The sequence below is a fragment of the Sus scrofa genome, chromosome 9 (assembly GCF_000003025.6).
Source record: "Sus scrofa isolate TJ Tabasco breed Duroc chromosome 9, Sscrofa11.1, whole genome shotgun sequence".
NCBI lineage: Eukaryota > Metazoa > Chordata > Mammalia > Artiodactyla > Suidae > Sus > Sus scrofa.
This window is the reverse complement of record NC_010451.4, coordinates 78,291,597-78,314,973: the sequence shown is the minus strand read 5'-3', so window position 1 is coordinate 78,314,973 and position 23,377 is coordinate 78,291,597. Positions and strand designations below refer to the sequence as shown.

Sequence of the window (23,377 nt, the reverse complement as noted above, 5' to 3'; positions counted from 1 at the left end):
AATAAAGCAGATTCTACCTCTTTGGGAAAAAGAACAGTAAAGAACATATCCTATCCTAAACTTAGGATCTAAGTTGTACCTCTTCTGAACTTGAGAAACCACATATTATCTGCCTCATCAAATAGTGTCTTAGAATCTCTGAAGGCAATCTTACCACCAGTTTACCATAACAGAACTTATCTATCATCTTCTCAATACACCTCCCTTTCAGTTCAGCACCTCTCAATCATCCACACAGTTAAACTTAGAAGAAAACAAAGCTCCAGAATTAACTGTCTAACCTTATCATCCCTATTTTCTTTACTTTTCATTTTGACCCAACTACAGGTGTGAATAAGTAGCAAAAGTGGTCTGCACTTATCCTTTCTATTGGTGCAACAAAAAAGATGGGTTTTGGAATCAATCACACAAGATCTGTTTCATCATTTACCACCTGTGAAGCCTAAAACAAGTTATAATTATTTAGCATTTCCATTTACCTTCAGGACAAATACTTCTACTAGAAGCAAGGTGTTTTCTTTGAAATATTCATAGTAAAACTATGAGGAAGGGATTAATGGTGCTTGCTGTGGTAGGATGCCTCAGTGAAATGAAAATTTCCTAGTCTGATGGCCTCCAAAATGGAGATGTTCCACTTAAAGCAGAGATGCCTAACTAAGGCTCACTTTCAATACATCCTTAATGGTCCAGGAAGAGGGTTCACCAACCTTCAAATAAGGAAAGAGTGAAAGTAAAGGGGGGGAATTGTTGAGAGCCACCCACAGAAATAAAAGCAGAGGACAAAGTCCAAAGTAGCTTTCATCTAACATCTAAGCAGAGAGTTAGGCTTAATGATGAATGAAGAAGCCAGACCAAAAGAATGCACACTGCCTCATTCTGTTTCTATGGAATCCAGGAACAGAGAAAAACTAGACTATGATGCTGGAAGTCAGAACAGTGGTTACTTCAGGTGGAGGGGAAAGGATACTGTCTGGGAAGAGAGCTGAGAGAGCCTTCTAGGATGCTGAACATGTTCCATATCTTGATCCAGGAAGTGGATTCATGAGTGCATACATGTGTAAAAATACAGGGGGGCTGAGCACTTATTATCTGGGCACTTTAAATGTGTTAATACATAAAAATAAAACAAATTAAGGGGAGTGGGGTCAAATCAGGAAAAGGATCATAAAAATCCTATAAGATTCTATAAACTTTTCCTTTTTTTTTTGGCCATGCCTATGGTATGTGGAAATTCCTGGGCCAGGGATTGAACCCATCCATATTTTTTAATTTTGTTGCCTATGATCAGTTCCTCTGCAATGAGAAGCTATAAGTGCATTACAAAGGAAGTTCAGTGTTTCTTTGAAAGTAGCTAGGAAGGTGAAGGCTGGCAGTCTTTGCTGCCCTCTGTGTCTGGTTAGAAACTGAAAGAAGAGAGTGGACAGTGGTAGCCAAGTGCCTGACATGAGAACAGAAGAAAACAGGCAGATACTTTGGGCCTGACAGGCAATAAGAACTCCCAAGTGTTCGGCCCTCTTATCGGTGTTAGTTAATAATTTACCTACATAGTATAATATAATCCCTGATTTGCTACAAGTACTTGTTAAACTCTATTCTTCCAACAGAGTTTTTAGAAATTTACTTTCTCCCCAATCAGTCTGATTACAAAATCTAACCTTAGGCTCAAGAAATATAAACTCTACCATAAGCATCCTTAACTCTAGACAATACCAAGAGAAAAAAACTGTGTTATGTGAAGCTGTACCCACTCCACTTTATCCACTTTATAGCTTTCATGAGCTCTTAGAACCATGCGCTGTGCTTCTCTGACACATTTATGGAAGATGTTTGTGAACGTCACGAAGAAGGGGTATGCGAAACCAATGAACAACAACAAAAAAAAAACCTAGATCAAGCAATCTTTTACAATCCCACCATTCAACAAAAGAAAAACGGTGATGTAATGGTCTAAGACAAAGAAAGAATCATGAGCAAGGCCCTATGACAAACCCTCTAGGTGGAGAGTTCCTTCTCACCTTTATCACGATCATAGAGTAAATCTTCTGTTGAGCAAGGGCTGCCATCCTGGGATTCCGGGGGGCAGAAGGGGGAGACACAGGGTGAGTGACTGCTGCAGCTGCTGCTGCGCTCCTGCACAGATGGGGTCTGTGTGTCAATGCTGCGAGTGCTGCTGCTCCGGTAGTGAGCAGGGAGTGGGGCTCTCCGACCATCAGGGATATCCAAAGGCTGGAAGAGCAACAACCATTACACGTCAGTGACAGTTCACACACTCCATCCATATAGAGAGCACGCGGCATTTCTTTTGATTTCATATTCCACTATTATAGCCACCATAACTGATTCTTCAGAGAATAAAGATACCGATCTTATATCTTAATTTCTGCCACTTACCATTAGGTCAACACTTCCTTAATACTCCTCAAGGACAAGGGCTTCTGTTACCACTGTATTCCTAATGTCTAGCACTATGTCTGGCACACAGCGGACATTTAATAAACATCTGCTGAATGAATTAATCAAAATGCTCAAGAAATCACTTTGACTTACTAGTAAGAAAAGTGAAATCTCATACTCACAGTTATGGATTTCTGTTTGCTCATTCTTATTTGAATTTTTTATAAGTGAGGAACAGATTTTGAAACTTACCCAAAATTTCTAATAAAGAGCTTCATTCTATTAGTACTCAGTAGAGGATTTTTTTTTTTTTTTGTCTTTTTTCTTTTCTAGGGCCGCATCCATGGCATATGGAGGTTCCCAGGCTCGGGGTGCAATTGGAGCTGTAGCCACTGGTCTAGGCCAGAGCCACAGAAACGTCGGATCCAAGCTGCATCTGCAACCTACACCACAGCTCACAGCACCACCAGATCCTTAACCCACTGAGCTAGGCCAGGGATTGAACCTGCAACCTCATGGTTCCTAGTCAGATTCATTAATCACTGAGCCATGACAGGAACTCTCCCTCAGTGGAAGATATTAACATAACTGAGAACAATTCTACAATTTGGTATCCAACTGAGTAGGACTACTATGAATTTTGCTTAGTTCTAATGCATTGTTCTGAGTGGCAAAAATAAGAAGGAGAAATGAAACTATAACCACAGAATCATATATTTTGGACCTGAGGAGATGGTAGTCCAATGTCTTTACCAATAAAGAACCTAGAGTTTAGAGCTCCTGGTGACCATGGTCAATTAAATGGCGCCAGAGCTTCTGCTGCAGTGAACTCTTTACCCTGCTTCTGCTGTAAGGAGAGATCTTACTCATCTGCATGCTAATGAAATATGGTCAACAAATAAAACTGGTTATTAATCATTTAAAATATTTGTTTTTATACAGACAAGACTGCAATGCTGGGAAAAAGAACTGATATATTCTTAGTTCATTTACAACTTATTTTCACTATTTACTGCTCTTACTCCGAGCTTTGTCATTTCAGAGTTTTTAGAAACACAGTCAGAGGGAAAATGAAGTAAGATAAAATTAGGCAAGATTTTAAATGTATCAATTTTTTCTATAATAAACAAGGTAAGGGAAGGCCAAAACCTAAACTAAAAATTGCATTTATCTACACAAAAGCTAGTAAATCAAAACTATATAATCTTCACAACCTGACTACTGTGAAGGGAATATGTGGTTATGGAACATAAGTTAATCATGTCAACAAATCCAAGAAGTAAAACTTTTGCAGTTCCCGTTGTGGCTCAGCAGAAATGAACCCAACTAGCATTCATGAGGATTCAGGTTCAATCCCTGGCCTCGCTCAGTGGATTAAGGATCCGGCATTGCCTTGAGCTATGGTGTAGGCCGGCAGCCTCAGCTCTGATTCAACCACTAGCCTGAGAACTTCCATATGCCATAGGTGCAGCCCTAAAAAGCCAAAACGAAAAAAAGACCAAAAAAAAAAAGGAAAAACTTCCAATTCAGGAAAGAAATATTCCCAAAGGAATTTTAATTTACTTGGTCAAATGCTAAGAAAATTATTTTATTATTAAATTTTTTACTTAGCTAAATTTAGATTTTAATAACTGCACTAAATCTTAGAATGAACAATTCTAAGAATGAACAAAATTATATGACAGGTTTTCAGAATAACCCATAAAGAAAGTTCATTTCAGAAAATATATGAAGGTTTCATGACAGAAGTCTTTCTTAAAACTTAGTTATTTAAGTCAAATAAAATGTTAATTTAATAGAAGTATCAACTGTGGTAATCAGTAAAAGAATAATTTGTAACTAAAGGAGTTTAAAGAATTTGAGTTATCTTTTATTCATGTCCTATTTGATATAAACACAGTCTTTCCGTATTCTCATTTCCAAATCTATAACTGGATAATATATATCAATTTCCTTAACCAACTTCCATTTTTTTGGGAGGGGGTTCAGAAGAACCAGAATAAAAATAAATTTTGGAAGTTTACATATTTATACAAAATAACAATGGGAAATATAAACGCTTAGAACATCGATATACTTATGAAGCTACTGGCAGGTTCACTGATGGTAACATTTTGATTTAAAAAAACTCTGAGGGACATTTAATCATAAATCTAAAAATTTCTAAAAATTACTACTTTAGTTGTGTGTGTGTGGGGGGGTGATTACTCCAGAGTAATTCTGAAATGGATACTATGGAATTAGAATATGACTTGTTTAAAAGCAGAACTATGCTAGTAAGTTTCAACTTCTAGTACAGTTGTGCTTGTCAGTTCTTAAAGAATCAGCAAATATGTGACTGATTATCTCATCCTCAACTGTTAGACCAATTTTACTTCCTTACATTACTGTTTTTAAATGCTACTTAATGTATCAAGGAAACACTTTAATGGTATAAACAGCTAAGCTAAGAGAAAGTACAATTTCCAAAGGATTCTTTTTTGGCCTAATGAATATAGGATCAATTTTTTTTTTTTTTTTTTTTTGGTCTTTTTGTCTTTTTTAGGGCTGCATCCGTGGCATATGGAGGTTTCCAAGCTAGGGGTCTAATTGGAGCTAAAGCCGCTGGCCTACACCACAGCCACAGCAACGCCAGATCCGAGCCGCATCTGTGACCTACATCACAGCTCACAGCAACGCTGGATTCTTAACCCACCAAGCAAGGCCAGGAATTGAACCCGCAGCCTCATGGTTCCTAGTCGGATTTGTTTCTGCTGCACAATGATGGGAACTCCATTATGTGAAAATTTAACTCTGGAGAGACTAACACAGCACAAGCTCTTAGGATGGTAATTTTAGCAATATTCAACAAAATATTAAATGTGCAAATGCTCTGACCCAACAATTTCACTGCCAGGAAACAGTCTGCAAGAGTACACTGTTTCCTAAAGCACTGCTTGTGACAACAACTGAAAACAATCTAAATGCCCATAATTAGGGGACTTCATGGTCCATTCATACAGTGATTCAATATATATTAGCATACATACACACACATATTTAGAAGGATATACAATAAACTATGATTAATGCTCATACCTGCTAAGCAATATTGAGAGTTGGAAAAAGGATTAATTTTATAAACGTAAAACTGAACTGTGTGAATTTTGAGATTAACACACAGTACATCAGTTTTAAAACTGACATATTATTTGAAGGACTCAGACATACATTTGACATAAATTAAGTCACATTTTATTTCCAAAAAAACCATCAGAGAGATAATTGAGTCAAAGGCTAACTGGTGGTTTCTTTGGCTGAGTAATACTTTAAAATGTGATCAAATACAGGTTCACATGCAGGAGTGTCCAAATCTCTTCTCTGGGACAGAGGTAATTTATAAAATATTTTTGATAAATTCAAGCAAATTAAAGATCTAAATATATGAGAAAGCTAAAACTATAAAATCTGCAGACAAAAACACAAAAATAAATCACTGTGAATTCAGATTAGGCAATTGATTCTTAGATATGACCCAAAGGAAAATGAAAAGTAAAAAGACCACCCACAGAACAGAAGATATTTTCAAATCATAAGTCTAATAAGGGACTTTTATCGAGCAAGTAAGAAAAAAGCCTTAAACAGTAAAAAGACGACCTGATTTTGAAATAGACAAAGGATCTATATTTTGAAATAGGCAAAGGATCTAAATAGAAAATTTTCCAAGGAAGGATATACAGATAGTGGACACCACTTCATACCTACTAGAATGGCTATAATCAAAAGAGAGATAATTACAAGTGCTGGTGAAGATAAAGGACTTGGAAGCTTCATATACTGTTGGTGGGGATATAAGATGGTAGAGTGCAGACACTCTGGAAAATTGTTCAGCAGTTTTTCAAAAGGTTAAACAGAGTTACCATACTAGCAATTCCACTTCTAGGTATGTATCCAAAAGAAATGAAAACATCATGTTCATACAACAACTTGTATATAAATTTCACAGCACCATTACTCATAATAGCAAAAAGTAGAAACAATACAAATGTTCATCAATTAATGATTAGATAATAAAATCCATGTGATTATTATTTGGCAATAAAAAGAAATGAAGTACTAATATGTGTCATGCCATAGGTGAAACTTAAAAACATGCTAAGTGAAAGAAGTCTATAACAAAGGCCACATATTGCATGACTGCATTTATATAAAATGTCTGGAACTATCCAATCCATAGAAAGAGAAAGTGGATTAGTGGCTGATGCACTGGAAAAAAATAAGAGACGACTGCTAAAGGGTAGAGTTTCCTTTTAGGGTGATGAAAAAGCTGTAAAGTTGATTGTGGTAATGGTTGCACAACTCTGTGAATATGTTAAAAACCACTGACTTGTACACTTTAAGTGGGTAAATCATATGTTCAGTATGTGAATCTTATCTAAAACAAAAGACTCTTGAGATAGTTAACAATATTAAAGAAAAAAGGGATTCAAACATCCCATGTAATCTTACCTTGGACACTTCCTCCTTTCCATTATTTTCTTTAATGAATACCTTTTCTAATTCAGGACTTATTCCTTCTACATTGCAGGGCACACGGGAAATAGATGATTTTGGCACTGAGACATTTGACAGTGGCATAGGGACTGATCTTGATCCAGTAGCCTACGAAACAGAAGATAAGGTGTTGTCAAAAGAAAACAAGAACTAAAGAGTTTGGTAAATCTTAAAAAAAGAAACTCAATGAGCAGAGTTATTTTGACATTTAAAATTCAATATAAATTCAGAACACATAAAACAATTTAGGTTTCAAAGTAAGGAAGGTAAAAGGTACAGAGTCAAAACAATCCTTTATGTAAACGTAAAGGCATAACTGTATAACATATATACTTTAACAAATTTCTTTTAAAATTTTTATTAAAGTATAGTTGTTTTACAATGTTCCTTCAATGTTCCTTCTTCTGTACAGCAAAGGGACCCAGCCACCCATACACGCCCATTTTTTTTCAGGTTCGTAATTACTCAAGAGACTAGATTCAGTTCCCTGTGCTGTACAAGGACCCCATCACCAATACATTCCAAATGAAAGAGTCTGCATTTACCAACCCCAAACTTCCCATCCATCCCCTTCTCTCTCTCCTCCTCCCTGGCAACACAAATCTGCCAAGTCCATGATCTGTTTCTGTTTTATAGATAGGTCATTTGTGCCATATTTTAGACTCCACATATAAGTGATATCATATGGTATTTGTCTTTCTGTTTCTGACTTCATTTAGTATGAGAGTCTCTCGTTCCATCCATTTTGCAAACGGCATTATTTTGTTCTTTTTTATGGATGAGTAGTATTCCATTGTGTATATATACCACATCTTAATCCCATTCATCTATCAATGGATATTTAGGTTGTTTCCATGTCTTAGTTATTGTGAATAGTGCTGCAGTGAACATACAGGCACATGTGTCTTTTTAAAGGAAATTTTTGTCTGGATATATGCCCAGGAGTGGGATTGCTGGGTCATATGGCAGTTGTATATTTAGTTTTCTGAGGTACCTCCATACTATTCTCCATAGTGGCTGTGCCAATTTACATTCCCACCAACAATGTAAGAAGGTTCCCTTTTCTCCACACCCTCCTCCAGCATTTATTTGTTGACTTGTTAATCATGACCATTCTGACTGGTTTGAGGTGGTACCTCATTGTAGTTTTGAGTTGCATTTCTCTAATAATTAGAGCTTTTGAGCATTGTTTCATATGCCTGCTGGCCATCTGCATGTCTTTGGAGAAATATCTATTTAGGTTTTCTGCCCACTTTTCTATTGGGTTGTTGAGTTGTATGAGTTATGTGTATATTTTGCATAGTAAACCTTTGTCTGTTGAATCATTTGCAAAGCTTTCCTCCCATTCTATGGGTTGTCTTTTTGTTTGTTTTAATGGTTTCCTTTGCTGTGCAGAAGTTTTTGAGTTTACTTAGGTCCTACTGGTTTATTTTTTTCTTTATTGTCTTTAGTCTAAGAGGTGGATCAAAAAAGATGATGCTATGATTTATGTCAAAGAGCGTTTTTCCTGTGTTTTCCTCTAGGAGTTTTACAGTATCTACAGTATCTATCTACAGTATCTACATTTACATTTAGGCCATTTAGGCCTTTAATCGGTTTTGAGTTTATTTTTGTGTATGGTGTTAGACATTTTCTTACATGTGTCTGTCCAGTTTTCCCAGCACCATTCACTGAAGAGACTATCTTTCTTTCACTGTATGTTCTTGCTTCCTTTCTCACAGATTAGTTGACCATAGGTGTTCAAGTTTATTTCTGGGCTTCCTATCCTGTTCCATTGATCTATATTTCTGTTTTTGTGCCAGCACTACACTGTTTTATTGACTGTAGCTTTGTAGTATAATCTGAAGCCAGGGAGCCTGATTCCTCCAGTTCCATTTTTTTGTTTTCCAATATTGCTTTGGCTGTTTGAGGTCCTTTGTATTTCCACACATATTTTAAAATATTTCGTTTTAATTCTGTAAAGAATGTCATCGGTAATTTGACAGGAATTGCACTGAATCTGTAGATTGCCTTAGGTAGCATTGTCATTTTGACTATATTGATTCTTCTGATCCAAGAGGATGGTGTATTTTTCCATCTGTGTTATCTCTGATTTCTTTCTGCAGTATCTTATAGTTTTCAGAGTATAGGTCTTTTGTCTCTTTAGATAGGTTTATTCCTAGATATTTTACTATTTTTGATGCAATGGTAAATGGTATGGTTTCCTTAATTTCTCTTTCCGCTCTTTAGTTGTTAGTATATAGAAATGCAATTGACTTATGTGTATTGATTTTGTATCCTAAAACTTTACCAAACTCACTGATGAGCTCTAACAGCTTAGTTAATGTATATATATATATATACACATGTATATATACACACATATATATATATATATATACTTTTTCAGTAGAATGGCAGACAGAATCCTCTGCTCTATTTACATTTTTTCCCTTTTCAGTTTCTGTTGAAAAAGTATAGTTGAAATCATGTAAGCTGAGTGTATAATGTGATTCTTCAGCTCTGCTGTGTATGTGTGTTTAAAAGATTTGTTCCCTCCACTGTGGACAATTATCTTCTAATATTTTTCATTTCCATTTTATCCACCATTTAAGAAAGCTCTTTCATTTACTAATATGGCAACAATATTGTGTTAAGGTCAGTAACACTCACTTAACAGCTTTAAGGTTGTTTTCAAAAGTCTTTTGGAGGAGTTGTCAAAAATTAACCACCTCTCATAGCTGTCCTGTGGGAGATACTACAAAGTATTAGACAAAATTTTTGATGCTTAAGGAACTTAAACAGCAGAAAGGAAATAAGAAAAAGATGAACAAGGTAAAAATAAAAACAGTATGTGATATGATCTCTATTCTGAATGATTAAAGTTGATATGTATTATTCATAATGAAGCAGACAGCTAATCACGGATTAAATATTTTCCACACTCAGTGCTATGCTCCTGCTATCTGTGAACTGCTGCCTGCCCACTAATGTCCTTAGTCTTATATGAACTTTTTTTCATATTAAAGTTTTAGCTCTTTGTCATACATTTGCTATTTACTTTAGTATGAAATATCTTTCTTTTAGTACTTTTCTGGCTTTTCATATTTAAATATTTATCCCATTATGTTTTATTTTTGCATACATTATGAAGCAGTATTTTTTCCCATATAGTAATCAAACTGCCCCAGCATTTCTTATGGATTCTACATTTGATTTCCTTGAACTGTCAGCTGATAATCGCTATATAGAGCTCCCCTTTAACTGCTATAATTTTATAGTACATTTTGGTATCTTGTAGGGAAAGCCTTTTCAAATTTTCTTTTTTATTAATAGGCATTACTTTTCCATATGACCTTTGAAAATAACTTTTCAAGTAATAAAACAATTTTAAGTTTCCACTGGTACTCAATTTGTTCATTAATTTTGGGCAAACTACTCTTTGAAAAATATTGAATCTTCCTATGCATGAATGATTTCCCATTTATATCTATTTTATATTCATAGCCACAGTACAGTGTTATAATTTGCATATTTCTTTTAAGTGTAATTCTAGGCATTTTATATACTAACATGTTATTGCTAAGTGTGATATAATAAGAAAAATATACCTGGTTTCTTTTTTTTTTTTTTTTTTTGGTCTTTTTGTCTTATTGGGGCCACACCCACAGCATGCGAAAGTTCCCAGGTCAGGGGTCTAATTGGAGCTATAGCCGCTGGCCTACACACAGCCACAGCAACGCAGGATCTGAGCTGCCTCTGCAACCTACACCACAGCTCACGGCCACGCCAGATTCTTAACCCACTGAGCGAGGCCAGGGATCGAACCCACAACCTCATGGTTCCTAGTCGGATTCATTTCTGCTGCACACCATGACGGAAACTCCTATGTTTGGTTTCTGCCCCTGGCTCCTGACAAAAAGTTTCCCAAATTCTTTTAATTTCCTGAGGGATAGGAGTGCTAGGAGCATCTTTTGTTCCAGCATTTGGTTTTTGATATAGATCCTGACACACTACTAAAATCCCTTAAATTTTTCTGGGTGACAGGATTGAAGAGTCTTTTTTTCTAACAAGATGACTCTTGATAGGTTCCTGGATAGGTTCAGAATGGGGGCTGGTCACTAGGAAGAAGCCATGATTAGAAGCTTGGAACTTCCAGTCCCACTCACTCGCATCCTCTGGTGAGGGGAGAGGGACTGGTGATTGAGTCAATAATTGATCATGCCTAGGTGATAAGGCCTCCAAAAAATGCCAGGTTGGTGAACACATATTCATATCCACGTGCTAGGAGGGTGGCACACCCCAACTTCATCTGGGTAGAAGCTCTTACATTTGAGATACTTCGAGACCTTGCCCTGTGTAGCTCCTTCATCTTGCTGTTCATCTGTATGTCCTTTATTATAGCCTTTGTAATAGACATGTAAATGTGGTTCCCTGAGATCTTTGAGCTGTTACAGTAAATTACTGAACCTGGAGAAAGGGTTGTGGGAATCTCTTCTTTATAGCCAGTAGATCAGAAGTACACATGACAAGCTGGAACTTTAAACCGGCATCTTAAGTTTTGTGGGGTTGAGTCTTTAATCTGTGGGATTTGTGCTAACTCTGGGTACTTAGTACTATAACTGAAATGTAGGACGCTTGCTTGGTATCTGGAAAGTAAGAAAACTGGTTGGTTGGGGGAAAAATTCTCACGTATTTGGGGTCAGAAATGTTGTTAGAAGAAAGAGTAGTTTACCTTTACTAGTATAGGAGAAAACCAGATTTTTATGTTTATAGTTTATCTAATTATTTCGTTAAGTTCTTAGTTTTTTTATTGTGAAAAATTATAATCATAAACATAATTAAACAGAATACATAATGAACACTCAGGTGCACATCATCTAGCTCCAAAAATTATCAGCATTTTCTAATCTTGTTTCATCTTGATTAAATGATGTTCATCTAAACATCCACTTGATTTTGTTCTTAAAGTATTTTAAAGCACATTCTAGACTTCATAGTTCATCTACAAATATTTCATATACATAGCAAAAGATAATTACTTTTAAACATAACTGCAATGCCAAAAAATTCAATATAAATTGGGAACAACTGTGTAAGTCTTTTTTGTTAAATCAGCAGGCCAGTAGACATACTATAATTCATTGGGCTTTTACAGAAAAAGGTGCTTGAAATAAATGGAGTATGAATAATATATTAATTCCACAAGATTAAGAAGACAAAAGAAGGCATATGCGAATTTTCTCTTGAAATGTCTGAGGCTTGCTTGTGTTATAACTGCATATTTGTTTTACAGTCTGATGAGGAATATAATTGTATACAATAAAATCCTCCAGTTTTAAGTATGTAGTTCACTGAGCTTTGTAAATATATATATAGTCACCAAATTATCAGTGTAATCACATTTTATTTTTGTATGTTTATTTTTTTGACCACATCCACGGCATGCAGCAGTTCTAGGGCTAGGGAGAGAACCTCCACCAGAGCAGTAACAAGAGCCACAGCAGTGACAACGCTGGATCCTTAATCCACAGCCACCACGGAACTCCTGTACAATCACATTTTAGAAACTTTAATCATTCAAAAAATTACTCTAGGGCTTCTCTATAGTCAATTCCCACCTCTAATATTTTCTGCCTGTATATAGCCTTGTGCTTCTGACTTCTTTCATTTGGCATGATATTTCTGAGAGTCAACCAGGCTCTTACAAGTATCAGTAGTTCCTTCCTTTTTACCGCTGAATAATTACACTGTATGGATGTATGAAATGTTTATCCATTCACCAGTTCATTCATATTCATTGGTTTCCATTTGTTGACTCTTATAAATATTGTTGTCATGAACACTGATATACAGGTCTCTGTGTGGGCATGTTATTATTTCTCGTGGACAGATACCAAAGAGTGGAATTCCCGGGCTATATGGTCAGTCTATGTTTAAACTTTTTAAGAAAAAGCCAAACTGGAGTTCCTGCCGTGGCCCAGCGGGTTAAGGATCCAATGCTGTCTCTGCAGTGGCTCAAGCCACTTCTGAGGCACAGGTTTGATCTCTGGTCTAGCACAAATGGGTTAAAGATCTGGTGTTGCTACACCTGTGGCATAGATTGCAGCTGTGGCTCGCATTCGATCCCTGGCCTGGGAACTTCCATATGCTGTGGTTGCAGCCAAAAAAAAAAAAAAAACCAAAACAAACAAACAAAAACCTGCCAAACTATTTTCCAAAGTAGCAACAGCATATCATGTCCCTAGCAGTAATGTGTGGCTGTTCTAGTTACTTCAGTTCTTCATCAACACTTGGTCTTGTTGGTACCTCCATTTTAGCTACCCTAGTGTTAGTTTTAATAGTTTAATTCATTCACTTTGATTTTCCCAATATACAATATCATATGCAAATAGTGATAACAATTACTCATTTTTTTCTTTCTGCTCTGTGTAAAGCCTCTAAATTAATAGCAAATAATATCAATAATTACAGACATCTATGCTTTAGTTTTTTAACAGAAATACTTCTGGTATTGTATTGTTAGGATCTCACTACATTTGTAGTTAGTCACATTAGGAAGTATCCTGTATTTAAATAAGTTTTCATCACATATGGATACTGAGTTCTTACGAAGTGTTAGTCAGCACCTACTTTCTGATGCAGTGAACTAAACTAACACATTTCCTAATACTGAACCATCCTTACATTTGTGAAACTAGCTCTAATTAGATTCTTTGCATACACTACTTGGGTTTCTTCTGCTATACTACTATATTTGACTTACTAAAATATACAGTTACAGTAACATTTGGCATTCAATGGCATTTCCCAAATTTTGTTCCACAGAATATGTTAGTACATGTTAATGATGGGGAAAAAAAAAACCCCTCTAATTCTCAGTTTCTTCATAAATAAAATAGGGGTAAAATATATAAAGACATATAGAGATAGATAGATTAAGGTACTATTAGGAAGATTAAATAAGACAATGTCCATAGTTGCTTAGTAAGTGAATGAGCTCGTATTTTAGCCCAGGCCAGTATCAGTCATTCTTGAGACCACTACACTCTGTTATATCTGTTATTAAAAGATTACACATAGGGCTAAAACAAAAACTTTCATAACAAACAAAAACTACAATTTAATAGAGCTAAGGAATAACATCAATTTTTTAAAGCATAAAATGATAGATTCTCTTTACAATGAACCCTTTCAAAGGAATATTGACAAGAAGTTCAGCCTACCTGAGTGTGATTGATTGCTATATGGTTGCCATGGAGAGGCGACTGACGATCTTTCTCCTTACTGTGCCGACTACTCTGTTTACTACGTTGTAGCTGCTGCCTCAGTTTGGCAATCTGCTTTGGGGACAGGGGAGGAGAAGTGAGAAGAGGACAAAAGTGAATACCAATCTTTATTTCTTTAATTTGGGATATTAGAGATAAATTTTTATCAAAGACTTCAAGAACAGAAAATACTTCACTACAATGACTTATTCTCCAAGTTACAATAATTAAAACTATTGAAAATAAGAATAAATCAATGAAAATTCTTCACTTATACAATTTAAATTGTGTTGTTGGTACATATATAGACCAAATACCCCAGATTATTTCATATTTTACCTCTTTTTACATCTTTCTCTTTAAATACTTTTGGTAAGGTGTTTTAAGTGCTTACTGTTTAGAGTCAAACCCAATCTCTTAAGGGACCACATTAGTTTCTAAGTTCCTCTCATACAAACAAAATTGGTCTGGAGTTCCCATTGTTGCGCAGCTGAAACGAATCCAACTAGGAACCATAAGGTTGCGGGTTCGATCCTTGGCCTCGCTCAGTGGGTTAAGGAACTGGTGCTGCCATGAGCTGTGGTGTAGGTCACAGATGCAGCTCGGATCCTGAGTTGCTGTGGCTGTGGTGTAGGCCTGCAGCTGGTAGCTCCAATCCGACCCCTAGCCTGTGAACCTCTGTATGCTGAGGGTGTGGCCCTAAAAAGCAAAACAAACAAACAAACAAACAAACAAAAACAAACCCCAAAACCCCCCAAAATCAGTCTGGTGCATCAACAGCTAAACACTTTAAAATTGTAAATCCCATGGTGTAAACCCCATGGCATTTAGCATTGGTAACTTGGTATTCATTTAATACCATAGTGTATACTACTCATAATTATACAATGTCTATTTTCCAGCTTTATTGAGATACAAGTGACATGTAACATCGTGTAAGTTTTAGGTGTACAACATGTTGATTTGATATTTTACATATTGCAAAGTGACATCACCAGTAGCATTAATTAATACCTCCATCCCATTACATAATTACCATTTCTTTTTTGTGATGAGAACATTTGAGATTTACTCTTAGCAACTTTCAAGTATGTAATACAGTATCATTAACTATAATCAAAATGTTGTGCATTAGATCCCGGGAATGTATTGATCTTATAACAAAATGTATACCCTTGATGACTCCCCATTTCCACTACCCTTCAGGCACTAGCAACTACCACTCTACTGTTTCTATGAGTTTGGCTTTTCTTAGATCCCACAAACAAGTGATATCCTACAGTGTTTGTCTTTCACTGACTTATTTCACCTAGTACAATGTCCTCAGGGTTCGTACACATTGTTGTGAATGGTGAGATCTCCTTTTCCTCATAGCTGAATAACATTCCATTGTATATACACACCCATACACACCCACACACCCAGCCACCCACCATCTTTATCCATTTATTCATTGACAGACACTTGGCTATAGTCATACAACTTTTAAAAACAAATATAACTTATGCGCATGTTCTCCTAAATGAAATGGTAACATTCTCAGGCTTAAAAGAAAAGTCATTTTTTAATACGGCTTGGAATTCATTAAACAACTAATATATTTTAGTTGGCATATAATAATCTGCTTAAAGTGTGGTGGACCAAGAGTAAAATATTTCTGAGCATTTTTAAAGGGAATCATTACCAATTTAGGGGAAGTTACTTAGTATTGTTTTCCTTGTAAAAAAGGTGGCGTCAATCAAATTGATGATGTTTTCTGTCACCTACTAGGCAAAGTGAAAATACAAAATAAAGTCTGTAAAATATATTGATTTCCTCAAAGAGATATTTTCAAAATGCTTACCTTGAATAACCATGGCACTAAAAAGCAAAATAGACAGTTGCTATTTATATAAATAAAGTCTATAAATGCTCAAGAGAAAAAGTATATAGGATGCTTGGGAAAACTTATTTTTACCTCTGGCAAATAGAAGAGATGCAGCATGGAAGAAAACAAAGCATCTAAAAGAATAATCTACATATCCTTTTTAAAAAGTAAGACCCTTAGATCCCTCTAGTTTTTTAAAATGCTTTGGAGCTTATGGATGTCTCATACAATGTCCTTGCAAAGATACACAAGTAGAATTATATATGTTAATATTTATGCTGCTTGGTCTCTGTTGAAATGATTGTTTTCTTCTAGAGAACATTTATTTTCATGAGAAAAAGAATCAAAATTAATAGGTAATCATTATAAATCAAGAGAATTATACTCTATGATAAAAATAGAATTTCAAATTGTACAGGTTATTTAATTAGGATAGGAGTATAAAATTAAATGTTTTCTGAATATTAATGATGTTTTAGTGATGTTTCAAAACTGACAAGGAGTTCCCTGGTGGCCTAGCAGCTAAGGATTTAGCATTGTCACTTCTGTAGCTTGGGTTGGAGCCGTGGCTGGGAGACTTCTGCATGCCGTGGCAAGAAAGAAGGAAAGAAAGCAAGAAAGAAAAAGAAAGAGAGAAAAAGAAAGAAAGAAAGAACAAACGAACGAACGAACTGGCAAGAGCTTGTAGAGAAGAGCCCATAATGCCTAGAGATTAATCAAGGCAATTATTACTTTTTCATTTTAAAAATTATCTTCAAAAATAAACAAAAATAATCTGAAAATCACTACTAATCACTCTCTTTTTAAAGGCCTGGGAGATCTTAAACCAGAAAAATTTTTGTTCTAAACAGCTTTAAAAATTTCCTGAAAACAAAAAGCATACCTAATGGTACATACCTTACTTTGCTTGAAACACCAGCTTAAACTATGCAACCTTAAAGTTTCCTAACAATACTATTCATCTTTGGATTATAACATGGTTATAGTTTTGTTTATAATTCAGTAGAGATTAGAGGAAAAGGTAGTAAATATATATACCAAAAATATATACTCTCTTTATATACTCAAAACATTACAAATCTTTCTGAAGAACCATATAAAATGAAAGAAAGATGTAATAAACCCTTCTTTGCTTCAGAATGCAGGAGGTTCCTGTGTTATTTATACCACACTCAGAAAAGGGACAGATCAATATAACAATTGCAAATATTCTCACCTTCCATAGCTTTTACTTAGAATTTCTCCTCTAAACCTATGGTCATCTGAAGCCTAATCCCAGTACCAGCAGAGAGTAGACACAAAGGTATCTCTAGGAGGAAGGGGCAAAGAGAATTGTAATTTCCACCCTACATACATACATACATACACACACACACTACGCCACTCATAAATAGTTCCAAGCCTCTGTTTAAGACAGCCTCCCTAACCAATCTCATGTTTCAAAGCCTCATACAAAGCTCCTGGGTCCTCACTTCAGTGGGCCTACCCAACCTAGTTACTATGATGAAATCTCACACAACCTTCCTTTACAAAAGGAACACTAAGATTTCTTAAACTAGACTATAGATGAAATCTTACTTGTATTTCTAAATATTCATTAGCTATGCTGTGGCCTTAAGGAAAAAAATTAAGAATGAACCTTGACAGTATTACACTAAGTGAAATAAGTCAGACAAAGAAGGCCAAATACTGTTATGTTCTCATTCTTGCATGGAATCTGAAAAAAGAAAACAACAACAACAACTCATAGAAACAGACCAGACTGCTAGTTGCCAGGGATCTGGCAGGGGACAGAAAAGGGTGAGGGTGGTCAAATGGGTACAAGCTTTCAGTTACAGGATGAGTAAGTTCTGGGGATGTAACATAACAGCATGGGGACTACAGTTAATAACAATCTACTGCATATTTGAAAGTTGCTAAGAGAATATATCTTCCAAGTTCTCAATCCACACAAACACAAATTATAAAAACGTGAGATGATGCATGTGTTAACTAACCTTGTGATAATCACCTTGTAATATATGCATATATCAAAACATTATGTTTTACATACCTTAAACTTACATAAAGTTATTTGTCAATTATATCTCAGTAAAGCTTAAAGAAAAAAATTAAGAGGGAAGGAGAGAGTAACCTTCTTTAAATATGAAAGCGGTCCTAAACATATCAGCTCCAAAGCTTAAAAAATTTAGAGAATAAGTAACCTGGGGCCACAAAGAAGAAATACTTGTAGAGAGAAGAACTGGCATAAATACAAAGAAATGACTAAAACGCCTGTGGAATTAGATGAAGAAAAATCAGGGACTGGCCCCACCTAAAATCTAAGAACTAGGAACAACATTTTAATTTGGAAACCAGTATTATTTGCTATTTTTGTCCTGTTAGTTTCCCCCACTCTTTAGTTAACATTTAAAAACAAAACTAAACTCTTATCCTCAAAACACTGGTTGAGTACTTTTGCCTCAGTTACTAAATGGAAGGGAAATAATTCACAGAATGACCTCTGTTCCAAAGTTGGTGGAACAGATAAGAAATCTTAGACTAAGTAGGAAGGGAAGCAAGATCCTGGGACTGTTGGAAGAGAAGAAAAAAACAGAAAAGAACTTGATTAAAACCAGGAAAATGGCACTTTGCTCCTCACATTTTATGAATTCTCTTTCATTTTTCAGTAAAAAACACATGCGATAGACACTATTATTGGAGTTCCCGTCGTGGCGCAGTGGTTAACGAATCCGACTAGGAACCATGAGGTGGTGGGTTTGGTCCCTGCCCTTGCTCAGTGGGTTGAGGATCTGGCGTTGCCGTGAGCTGTGGTGTAGGTTGCAGACGCGGCTTGGATCCCGTGTTGCTGTGGCTCTGATGTAGGCCAGTGGCTACAGCTCCAATTTGAGCCCTAGCCTGGGAACCTCCATATGCCGCGGAAGCGGCCCAAAGAAATAGCAAAAAGACCAAAAAAAAAAAAAAAAAAAAGATACTATTATTATCCCCATTTTATAGATGAGGAAACTGAGGGGGTAGAAAGGTTAGTTTTTGAACAGGGCCCAAGAGTGATTGAAGTGGTGAAACAAGTGAATTTAGGAAGTGGAATTCCAGAGTTTACATTCTTAATCACTATTCCACTTAAAGAATCAAGTTAAAAACTCACAGGGAAAAAAATCTTAGAAGTGAAAACAGACATACAAACAGGAATGAAAATTTTGACAAGAGCTGAACTCTTAAGGAAAAAAAAAATCCAAAACAATTACTAAAGATATTAGCCCAACAAATTTTTCTGAAAATAGTTTGAGAAGTTTATCAATCTCAAGCTGTTACTCCCTTTTATACGAAAAAAAGAGAATATGCAACATATTTTTGTGCTTGTGAAGAATGTCTCAAGAAAAGATCTGCAGTCTAAAAAACAAATTTTACATATTATATCCCTTGACAGTGTTCAAAGGAATTTAAAATGCAACAGTACCTACTCTGACACTAAAAATAAAAATTTAAAACTTTTTGATGAATAAAAATATGAACCATCTGTACTGTTTTCCTGTTTTTCTTTAACATTCCAATAGGCAAACCCTAATGAAATAACTGCTATTCATTCAGCCCACGATATCCAAATGCATGTAGGCATATGTACACACAAAAGATGTGTAAGCACATACATATGCATAGGGAGCTCTCATCTGCACTCATATCATCTTTATATGTCCATGGACACAAATGCTGGCCCACGTGCAATCTTCCAAAAACCCTGCCCAGGAACAGAGACAGAAATACATCCACACATAGATTTATCCTCATAGATAGAGCTAGTTTTGGGTCAATTTTTATACATATGAAAGTTTTCAATATAGAAGTGTACCTACCAATAAGGCATAATTTTCAACAAAGGCATGTTGATAACAATACCAGACTAACATTTAAAAAACAATTCACAGGAGTTCCCATTGTGGCTCAGTGGTAGCGAACATGACTAGTAACCATGAGGATGTGGGTTCGACCCCTGGCCTCGCTCACTGGGTTAAGGATCTGGCATTGCTATGAGCTATGGTATAGGTCGCAGACGTGGCTTGGGTCCCACATTGTTGTGGCTGTGGTATAGGCTGGCAACTTCAGCTCTGATTCGATCCATAGCCTGGGAGCTTCCATGTGCCATATGTGCAGCCCTAAAAAAAAAGTTCACAAACCCCTAGATTCTATGGCTATACCTATTTTACAGATGAGAGAACACCTTCAAAAATAGAGTACCTTTCCTGTCATAAGAGCTAAAAATGGCAAACCCAGTTTTTTAGATTTTAGTTTGTAACCTCTTCCTATTACCTACCAGTGCTCCTGAAAGTAATACTAAGATAATGTTCATAATTAACTACCAGTCACTATGTATTGGCTCATAACCTCAACCACTTAGCAAAGTAACTTCCTTTCTTAATGTTAGAGATATTGCAAGATGTGAAACTGCAATAAAGATGAACAAAAATTTGATGAAGCAATTAACTGACTACATATTAACTTACTATTTCTTTTTCGTAAGCAATTAATGACCCAAATCTTATTTGCTGGTTACATTTACTTCATGTGTTAAATACATAAAACATTATTAATACAAGTGCTAACCTCTGTGTATGTAACTATCCAGGACCCCAATCCTACCCTGAACTCACCATAAGAAACTGCTTTCATGAATTTGCTGTAAGTCATATTTATCTATTTTTTTTAGAATTTTACTAAATATTTATGAAGTCATATATATCTATTCTTTTGAATGTTTAAAAATGGATCCTATTTGATCCAATTTTAAATAAAAATAAAAATATCTTTACCATTCAATTTCTATATTAAAAAACTTACTGCAGTATAGTTGATTTATAATGTTATATTAGTCTTAGGTATATAGCAAAGTAAGTCATATATATAAAGATATCCAATCCTTTTTCCCATATAGGTTATTACAAACTATTGAGTTAAGTTGTCCCGAGCTATACAGTAGGTTCGTGTTAATCATCTATTTTATACAGTAGTGTGTATATGTCATTCCCACCCTCCCAAATCTTCTTTCTCTAATGGTTTCACCTATGGTAACTATAAGATTGATTTTGAAATCTGAGTTTGTTTCTGTTTGACAAATAAGTTCTTTTGTATCACTTTTATTAGATTCCGCATATAAGTAATATTGTATTTGTCTCTGTCTGACTTACTTCACTCAACATGATAACTCTAGGTTCATCCATGAAGTGGCAAATGGCATTATTTCATTCTTTTTTATGGCTGAATTGTATATATGTACCTCATCTTCTTTATCCATTCCTCTGTTGATGGACATTTAGGTTGCTCCCATACCTTGGCTATTGTAAATAGTACATCAATGACCACTGGGCTGTATGTATTTTCTCTGGATAGATGCCGGGGATTAGGATTGCTAGATTATATGGTAGTAAAAACTATTTTTAGTTTTTAAAGAAACATCCATACTGTCCTCCATGGTGGTTGTACCAATTTACATTCTCACAAGCAGTGCAGGAGGGTTCCCTTTTCTTCTCACTCTTTCCAACATTTATTGTTTATAGACTTTTTTGATGGTGGCCATTCTGACTGGTGTGAGGTGATACTTCAATGTAGTTTTGACTTGCCTTTCTGTAATAATTAGTGATGTTGAACATCTTTTCTTTCTTTCTTTTTTTTTTTGCCATCTTGTCTTCTTTGGAGAAATGTCTATTTAGATCTTCTGTCCATTTTATTTTCTTCCACCTGCAGCATATGGAAGTTTCTAGGCCAGAAGTCGAATCAGAGCTACAGATGCCATCTACTCTACAGCCACAGCAACACCAGATCCCAGCCACATCTGCAAGCTACTCCGCAACTTCGGGCAATGCTGGATCCTTAACCCACAGAGCTAGGTCAGGGACTGAACCTATATCCTCACGGACACTATGTTTGGTTTTTAACCGCTGAGCCGCAATGGGAACTCCTTCTGTCCATTTTTTTTTTAATTGGGTTGTTTTTTGCTATAAAGCTCCATGAGATTTTTGTATATTTGGAGATAAATTCCTTGTCAACTATTCCATTTGCAAAGGTTTTTCTCCCATTCTGTGGGTTGTCTTTTTGTTGTTTTTGTGTTATGTTGTTGTTGTCATTGTTTATGATTTCCTTTGCTATGCAAAAGCTTTTAAGTTTAACTAGGTCCCATTAGTTTATTTTTGATTTTATTTTCATTACTCTAGGAGGTAGACCAAACGAGATATTGTTGCAGTTGCTATCTGAGAGTGCTCTGCTTGTTTTCCTCTGCAATTTTATAGTATCTGGCCTTATGTCTAGGTCCTTAATCCAATTTGAGTTTATTTATGTGTATGATATTAGAGAATGTTCTAATTTCATTCTTTTCCATGTAGCTGTCCAGTTTTCCCAGCAACACTTATTGAAGAGACTGTCTTTTCTCCATTGTATGTTCTTACTTCCTTTGACATAGGTGAGTTGACCATAGGTGCTTGGGTTTATTTCTGGGCTTTCTGTCCTGTTCCACTGATTTATATTTCTGTTTTTGTGTCAGTACCACACTGTTTTGATGACTCCTTTCATTTCTTTTTCTTCTCCAATTACTATGGCTAGGACTTCGAATAACAGTGTTAAGAGTAGACATCCTTGTCTTGTTCCTAATCTTAGCAGAAACACTTTTGGCTTTTCACCAATGAGAATGATGCTAGCTGTGGATTTGTCATATATGGCTTTTATTATGTTGAGGTAGGTTCTCTCTATATCCACTTTCTAGAGTTTTTTGTTGTTGTTTTGTCTTTTTAGGGCCACACCTGCAGCATATGGAAGCTCCCAGGCTAGGTGTCAAATTGGAGCTGCAGCTGCTGGCCTACATCACAGCCACAGAAACACAGGATCCGAGCTGCATCTGCACCACACTCACAGTAATGCCAGATCCCTGACCCACTGAGTGAGGCCAGGGATCATACCCAGAACCTCATGGATAGTAGTTGGAGTCGTTTCCACTGCACCACAATGGGAACTCCATTCTGGAGAGTCTTTTTTATCATTAATGGGTGTTCAATTTACAATACAATTTAATATGGACTCAGAGAATTTATTGGATGAATATTTGTATTTTTAAAAGGTTTTATCACATAATTAAATAAAAACCCTTCAGACTATTATCTTTTAAGTCCAGAGAAAATATTATTGCAATTATTTTCCCCTAGTACAATATGATAAAACAATTTTTAATAGCAAAAGTTAATAGAACATTAGGGCAGAAGGTATAATAGAAGTAAAACTAAAAGTATACTTTTATTTGTTTACTTAAAAAAGGAAGACCACAACAATATCTATTAATCATTATTTAATCAGAAGC

At 35.7% G+C, this 23,377-nt stretch overlaps 1 protein-coding gene across 2 annotated transcripts in view; it reads right to left on the bottom strand.

The window, feature by feature from the left end:
- Positions 1-23,377, bottom strand: part of GLCCI1 (glucocorticoid induced 1) — a 115,906-nt gene that overhangs the window by 19,112 nt on the left and 73,417 nt on the right. Inside the window, exons 4-6 of one of the 2 annotated variants that reach the window (XM_021102417.1) lie at positions 14,133-14,249; positions 6,883-7,035; positions 2,016-2,226 (exon numbers count right to left, since the gene is read on the bottom strand). In XM_021102417.1, coding sequence (XP_020958076.1) covers positions 2,016-2,226; positions 6,883-7,035; positions 14,133-14,249 — 481 coding nt within the window. The remainder of the gene's footprint in view (positions 1-2,015; positions 2,227-6,882; positions 7,036-14,132; positions 14,250-23,377) is intronic. The other variant, XM_021102418.1, reaches the window with a different exon arrangement.